This window comes from Triticum aestivum, chromosome 3A (assembly GCF_018294505.1).
Source record: "Triticum aestivum cultivar Chinese Spring chromosome 3A, IWGSC CS RefSeq v2.1, whole genome shotgun sequence".
Taxonomy (NCBI): Eukaryota; Viridiplantae; Streptophyta; class Magnoliopsida; order Poales; family Poaceae; genus Triticum; species Triticum aestivum.
In genome coordinates, this window is record NC_057800.1 from 66,134,376 (window position 1) to 66,142,398 (window position 8,023).

Genomic DNA, 8,023 nt, shown 5'->3' on the forward strand with positions numbered 1-8,023 from the left:
TTTGATTTGATATGTCCTATGAATTGTTTCATATGAAATTATTTCTTATGCTGAGCATTGTTATGTAGATCAAGTGATTTATTTTGTTGATAATTGATTGATATGATTAGGTTAATTTGGTCACTTTGGGGGGCAACTTGTCGACCAACCCCAACAGTGGCTAGTTGTCGACCAACCCTAAAGCCACGCACATTTGACCACTTTGGGTGGCTACTTGTCGACCAACCCCAAAAGTGGCTACTTGTCGACCATCCCTAAAGCCACCCACATTTGGCCACTTTGGGTGGCTACTTGTCGACCAACCCCCAAAGTGGCTACTTGTCGACCATCCCTAAATCCACCCACATTTGGCCACTTTGGGTGGCTACTTGTCGACCAACCCCAAAAGTGGCTACTTGTCGACCAACCCCAAGGTGGCCACATTTGGCCACTTTGGGGTGGAACTTGTCGACCAACCCTAAAGCCACCCAAATTTGGCCACTTTGGGTGGCTACTTGTCGACCAACCCCAAAGTGGCTATCTAGGACCAAAACCTAACATATCAAAGCTAAAACATCAAGATTTGCCCATCTAGGCACCAAACCCTAAGAGATCAAACCTAAAACAACAAGATATGGCCATTTGACCAAACCATAACATATCTAACTTAAAACATCAAGATCACCAGATCAATTCATTCATACATACAGATATAGATAAAAGATTCACTCATAAATTGCATCATAGACAGATTGATTCATCACATAGATAGATCATTCAACATTTTTCTTTCACCAGCTTCATATATTGCATTGCATCATAGACAACTTGATTCATCACATACATAGCTCATTCAACATTGTTCTTACACCAACTTCAAACATCACATAGATAGAAAGACAGATCTAGGAACACAGAAACATAACAGCAGCATCATGGGTACAGAGTCCTAGTCCACCTCTACCTAGTGACCTGAAAGGGATGGAAATTTGCCCTCCTCCTTGCCCACTAGATGATATCATCATCAATAGGGTTGGAACCAGGGGGGAATGCCTCCAGGAACTGCTCTATGTCCTTGCGGTTGCGTGCTGCAAGGATCATCTCAGCAAGTTGCCTTCTCGCCCTCCTCCTTGCATCTTTGCGCCTGGCTTGCCTGGGCACCTCTTCTTCTCCATCTATGACCTCTCCAGGATCCATCTCTCCCTTGGATGCTAGGGTTTCTTTGGCGGCTGGGGGGTTGAGAAGGGTGGGGATGGGGGATTGATTGCGGTTTCACTCAAGGGGTAGGCTTTATAGACTACCAATGGTTGGTGGTAGGTAGGTGGAGTAATAAAACAGCCCAGTCTAGGCCCACAATGTGTACATAATGGTTTTAGCCCAAAAATATACTAGTTCAGCATTGCTACTTTCAGGAAAACAACCTAAAGAAATAAAACAGTTCTTCACTGCATTACTTAAGATAGATAGGTTCTTAACTGTACAATAACATAAGCCAGACTTAGCAAAGGTTCTCCACCACTCTAGTTACCATAACTTAAATAGTTCATATAGGACTGCACAAAATATACTCCTACCATCATCTTGCAAGGCCTGTTATATGTGTAGGCCACCTTACTTACTTAACCACCATTGTCCAAATCTTCAAGCCTCCAGTATGGCCTTGATTTTCTCAAGCTTTTCCTTGCTCCCATGGCCAGCATTCAGCAGATCAGCAACTACTTTCTCAAGCTCTGTCTTCTCTTTTGCAAGAAGATCCCTGTCCACCTTTATCTCTTTCATTGCCTTCCTGGTGTTGTGAATTGTGTCTGCATGGGCCTGAAGGATACACCTCTGTTCTTTTGCTAGCCTTAGCTTCTCCATCTTCATCTCCAGCTCTAGCTCTTCCTTCTGCTTCTCAAATTTCTCAGCATCCATTGCTTTTTGGTAGTCAATCTTGCCAACACCATCCTGCCAGTCAAACATCTTGCTAACATCATCAACCATTTTATGATACTCAGTGTAGAGATGATCATAGTCCTTCTTCAACTTGGCAACCTCATCCTCATATGCATGCTTGTCTTGAATCCTTCCAAGGTTTTGCTCATGGAACATTTCCCACAACTTGATGAGGCAGTTCTTAAGTACATCAGGACAGGCAGGATCAACCCACTGAACTACACCACAATTCACACCTCCCTGTAGTTTGATCAGAGAACACATACTTCAGAAAATGCATAAATTCAGTTCTAACTTCAATTCAAAAAGAGGATTGGCACACAAGGAGGACATGTAACCATAAATTCGGTACTAAATTCAGTTCAAACAGAGTTAATGTACAAATTCAGTAACCACTGGGCATAACTGAATCCACTAGGCATAACTCAATCCACTAGGCATAACTGAATCCACTAGACATTAACTGAATCCACTAGGCATAACTGAATCCACCCAGCATACTCAATTACTCACCTGAACAGGGCATCCATAGAACCTCCTCCCAGTGTTAGCACCTTCAAAAGCAACACACTTCCTAGGCTTCATATCGTGCAGAGTACACTTGGCAACTTCCTCCATGGGAGCACCACACTAGAGTGGCTCAGGGATGGTGTCAGGTGTGTCCTACATGCAGTAAAAGGTAGATCAGAACCAATGCATCAACTAGTTCAACTTGAGTCAAGCTTTGCCTTGCTCAAGGTCAGATCAGACATCATAGTGCCATCCATACCCTAGATCAAAACTAATAGATAACCAAACCAAACGAATCCATCCATACAAATATACAGCTCCTCAACCCCCATTCCCAAATCGATTCAACCCTAACCCTAACCCTAGATAATGATAGAGAGGAGGAGGAGGAAGCTTACAAAGTACTCCATGTCCATCAGGTTGCCCCCCATGCTGTCGTCGGAGCTCTCATCCCCATCATTCCAAGAAGGCATCCTGGCCAGCGATGAGGAACTGAGGTGGTCGGCGACGATGGAGAGCTCGGCCAGGGGAAACAGAGCGAGGGGGGAGAGTGAGAGTGAGTGAGTGCGAGGGAGACAGAGTGAGGGCCGGATCCGTTTTGACCTGGTCGGGACAGCCCGTGCGCCCTAACGGCCGTCACCCGCGCGCCGTGAGCACTGTGGCCGACAAAACCCTGATGGGCGGGCCCCACATGTCATAACCCCAGTTAAAACTTAACCGTTCGGCCACTTGGGTTTTTTGGAATAGCCAGCCACTTTTGTGGTAGTTTTTTGAAAAATTAAAAAAAGCGGTAGTTTTTCGGAACGATAGCCCGTAATGTGGTAGTTTTTTGCTATTCACTCCACTCTCCTTATGCATGTTTAGTTTTGAAAGAATTCACGCCCATGTTTGGTGATAGTCGAAGACTTGAAACATAGGTTCTATTTTGAATTATACGGTTTATCTTAAACAATTCATGATGGGCCAAAAACCTTTAGTGGACATGAAGAAACTCCCTCTTCGCCGGATTCTGCTGCATGCCGGCAATTGCTATAGGGGAAGTTGCTGATGATTGCACGACATTGTTGTGCCCGAGGATGTGCTTCTGGCAGGGTGATGTCATGACTTGGTGGGCACGTCACAGGTGTGCACATAAACCAGGTTGGTCTAGCTGGTATTGAGGCAATCTCTAGGAGGACACATGACGGCACAAAAAATTAGTAGTGAGACATTTATGTTCCATGTTTGTAAGATCAATGACGGCCATAGCTTCAACATTTTTTTAACTTTGCCATATGCCGCTAATGTTGTGTTGAGCTGTATACATGTGTTACCATGGTTCTCATGGTTTTTTTAAATGGATCTGAATCTATTATAAAGGTCCATAGAAAATAGAACACTTCAAACATACAAAACATTATATCGAGGACCATGCGGCACCTACAATTGCAAATAATATTTGTGCAATTTCAGATTTGGAAACGTGCAATGGGCTAGTTGCACATTCCATTTTAGTTTCATCATTAAATAGAAACCCTTTTGGATTTTTTTGTCCACTGCAATGAAAGAATTTCCAAATTTAAATGAGAAATTAATTAGAAAAAAGTTCTAGAATTACAATTTATTAAAAATAAGCCTACACTAACAATTATGTGAAATTTTAGGTAAAGAAATGGCAAATTGTTTTGGTTGTACAATTGTTATTTTTTGTATTTTTAGATAATTAATACAATTCTACAGGTTTAGAATGTGCACTTTGTTTGTTTGCTCATATTGGAGACTGAAATTGCACATGATTGGTTGCTACAGTTTTGGTATTAGAAATGAAGCCTAAAACTGCTCACATTCTTTTGCATCATTTTGCGATTAGGAACATGACATCTAGGTAACCGTACATTCTGAAGAGCAACATTACCCCATGAAAAAGTATATGTTTTTACTTTTGTGGTACTGTATATGTTTTCTTTAAGTATTGGAGTTCTCCTGTGGAGACAGAACAAAGTCTTGACTCTTTACCAGCACGCTGAAAAGAGAAATTGACTGCACGGTAAAAAGCAGGCGACTGTGGTCGCCGGTGGTAGTTCAAAGAAGTGCAAAGTGCAATGGCACAGAAAAGCAAAAGAAAAGCACTGCTAATGTCTGTTGCAAGTTGCAACAAACGTACTGTATTACGCACGTATCTACGCAGGCATGATCGACCGACGCTGCGCATCATCATACATCATGGTAGCAATTAAGTGATTAACCAAACCAAATCACCAACAAATAATCCTGGGATTCCAGATCGACAAACTGCAAAGTAGTTCGAATTCCCTGATCGATCGAAACGATCCTTGCAAGTAACAACAGAACCGCAAAACGTAGGAGTAGTTCGAATCCGACGGACGGATAGATCATCCATGGTTTCACAATCAAAAGATCAAGGAGACAAAGTAGCCCTAGGCAGAAGCCGACGCGAACGATCTGTATCAAGCAAGCAAGCGGAGTCCTGCAGAGCTGATCAAGGCAAGAGATCAACCTCTCACTGGATGCGGTAGCGGATGGGGGGCTCGGTGGCCAAGGAGGCCAGCGCGGACATGCTCGCCACGCCGACCACGACGGGCTGGAGATCGAGGGCGTGGAGCTGCCCTTCCATGGCTTGCCGGCGCCCTGGAGCGTCGGGGTTCTGGCTGTGAAGCATGAACCGGACGGAGCCCAGGAGGGTGTAGGCCCCCTCCACTCGGCGGAGCGCGTCCTCGGCGTGCTCCCTGGCGGCCTGGAGCCTGACGAGAGCAAGCCACTCGTCGTGGCGCCCGTGGCCGTCGCGGAGGTCGCCGATGCGGGCCACCGGCTCCGATGGGACGGCGCCGCAGCCGTGGAGCGTCAGGCGCTCGGCCACCACCGTGTTGATGATGAAAGCGGAGAGGGAGCCGGATGCGTGGTCGATGTGGGTCAGCGCGGACTCCAGCAAGGTGTACCGCCCCTCGGCGTCGCGGGTGTCCAGCACCAGCGGGGACGCCAGATCGCGACGCGCGGCGGCGACGCTTCGCTTGAAGGCGGCGGCGGATCGGATCGCGTCGCTCGTCACAGGCAGGTACATCGCCTTCCATGGCGGCGGCTGCGCCATTTCTCTCTCTCTCTCTCTCTCTCTCTCTCTCTTCTCTTCTTTCTTGGGTTCTTTCTCCCCTCCCCTCTCCGTCGTCGCTGAAATAGCCAGCCTGGCATGGGCTCACAGGTCCCAGCTTGGTCAACATACCAGTGCCATGACACAACATCTCCGCTGACAGGTGGACCCACGTACGTGGGACCAGGGATCCAGTGGGTCAGGAGCTACGTTAGCTCGCTGCTCGTGCCCCCGCGATGGACTCTGACGTGGCAGCGAGACGATTCTGCGTGACGACAAGTGGGCCCCACACCGTAACGGCTCATTTACCCCACCGACTCCAGAAACTACCTCGCCGGCGCGCGGTAGAAATAGCCCCAACCGACCCCACCCCGAGGCAGCAAATAGCATCACGTCTCCTCACGCCGGAGAGAGAGAGAGAGAGAGAGAGAGAGACGCCGGCAATGGCGGAGTGGAGGAACATGGCGGCGGGGGCGGCGGGTGGCAGCTTCACCTACATCAACGAGACGACCGCGATTGCGGGGTCCATCATTGTCGCCCGCCTGCAGTACGGCCTGGCCGCCGAGGACTGCCGCGGATTCGGCCCGGGCGTGCACCCGCCGCCCAACGCCGGCCAGGGCGCTTCAGCAGGCGGCCCCATCATCGACCTCGCCATCGCCCGGGTCAAGCGCGTCCGCAGGCTCCACGCCGTCCTGGGCAACGTCTTCTCCCTCTGCGTCGCGCGCATCGGGCTCCAGGGCAACGCGCTGGGGCGGTGGAACAGCTGGCAACTCCAACACGCCGACGCCGCCCGCCGCGCGGAGACGGCGCTGCAGCGCCTGCTCTCCGCGAGGTCGCACGGCCATGCGGCCTTCAGCGTCTTCCAGGTCATGCTCAGGCCGCCGTCGCCGCCAGCAGTCGCCCACGCCTGGGCGCCCGCGGCCGAGCAGCTCCTGCTCCGCGCGATCGACGATCTGGCTGCGGCGGAGGCCGCGCTGGGGCAGATGCGCCCGGCCATCGTCGCCCAGTACATCCACGCCTGGGTGCTTCTGCACGGCTGATAGCGCGCGCGGCGGCGATCACCGATCTCTCTTCTGCTTTGTTCTTCCCGGCCCGTCTCGGGTTTCCGTCGATCAAGGTTCATGTGCTATGTCGATCTGCTAACTGTGATTACGATGCACTAGCGCTACTATTAGTTTCAGTTTGTGCTCAAAGATTTGATCCAAAACTGCTCGGTGGATCAAGTCGATCGACTCGAGCTTCTCTTGACTCTTGATACGGCTGAGAATTACATCTCTTTGCTTGATTAGTAGTAGTACTCAATCTCTTGAATCTTGATCAGTTAGATACAGTTTGTAGCTGCTGCAACTTGTTTCTACAATCAGCTTAAACCCAATAGATTCTGTTAGCTACATGGTGGATGCATCATCTTTGAAGTTGAAGGTTCAGGTGCTATGTGGATCTGTGATTACGGTGTACTGCCATATATAGTTTCATTTCTTGCTCAAAGATTCGATGCAAAACCGCACATACGTGCATCGACGATCTGTAATGCTCGATCGATGGATCAAGTCGATCTACTCAAGCTTCTCTTGAATCTTAATCAATTAGATACTGCTGAGAACATCTCTTTCCTTGATTAGTACTCCCTCCGTAAATTAATATAAGAGCGTTTAGATAATCTAAACACTCTTATATTAGTTTACGGAGGAAGTAGTACTCAATCTCTTGAATCTTGATCAGTTATATACAGTTTTTTGCTTGATTAGTAGTACTCAATATCTCTTGAATCTGATACAGCTTGTAGCTGAGCAACTTGTTTCTAATCTTAAACCCAATAGCTTCTGTTAGCTACATGATGGATTCATCATCGTTAAAGTTGATCCATCACAGATTCTTAACTACAGATGGCAAAACATTTTTTTTTGCGGGTCAGATGGCAAAACTTGTTTGCGTTGCAGGTGCATGCAGCACCCCAAACGTACTATAGTATACTAGTGCAACAAAATGAAGTTCAGGTCTTATCTTGCTGATGTAAAGAGGCAGTAATTAGGACCTGATTTTCTGTCACAGGAACGACAATGTTACACAGTGAAAGGTTTTTTTTTTTGCGAAAAATTACACAGTGAAAGGTGATGGTAAGAGAGGGGTGGGAGGGGGAGAGATCTCTTTTACCCCCTCCGTTCCAAAGTTAGTACAAAGTTGGGTCAAGTTAGTACAAAGTTGGGTCATCTATTTTGAAACGGATGAAGTACATGCAAATCCCCCCACTAGTCTCATCAATTTGTATCGATGTCGGCCCAATTATCAAACACAGTGCACATGTATTATTTTTGTAAACTTAAGCCCAGGAAGAGACGGTTGCACCGAGCAACAGAAAAAGGCTAAGGATTTTCCTATTTGACGCATCTATCTACTACCCCTATAAAAGTACGAGAGGGCGAAGAACCAAATCATCTACACCGTTCAATAAAAGTAATCCAACGATCCATAGCCTTCCCATGTTTAACACCAACCATGTTTTACTGTCAACCGAAC

General features: G+C 47.6%; 2 protein-coding genes across 2 annotated transcripts; one reads left to right on the forward strand and one right to left on the reverse strand.

Moving 5' to 3' along the window:
• Window positions 1–4,675: 4,675 nt before the first annotated feature.
• Window positions 4,676–5,583, reverse strand: LOC123057932 (uncharacterized). The gene has a single exon (XM_044480794.1). The coding sequence runs from the start codon at window positions 5,507–5,509 to the stop codon at window positions 4,925–4,927; it is 585 nt and encodes a 194-aa protein (XP_044336729.1). The 5' UTR covers window positions 5,510–5,583; the 3' UTR covers window positions 4,676–4,924.
• A 249-nt stretch (window positions 5,584–5,832) lies between these two features.
• Window positions 5,833–6,983, forward strand: LOC123057933 (uncharacterized). Its single transcript, XM_044480795.1, has one exon. It carries the CDS (start codon window positions 5,950–5,952, stop codon window positions 6,544–6,546), a length of 597 nt encoding a protein of 198 aa, XP_044336730.1. The 5' UTR covers window positions 5,833–5,949; the 3' UTR covers window positions 6,547–6,983.
• Window positions 6,984–8,023: the final 1,040 nt, after the last annotated feature.

Bases quoted from the DNA above. Each gene is read 5' to 3' on its own strand.
- LOC123057932 (XM_044480794.1), bottom strand. From the start codon at position 5,509: ATGGCGCAGCCGCCGCCATGGAAGGCGATGTACCTGCCTGTGACGAGC.
- LOC123057933 (XM_044480795.1), top strand. From the start codon at position 5,950: ATGGCGGAGTGGAGGAACATGGCGGCGGGGGCGGCGGGTGGCAGCTTC.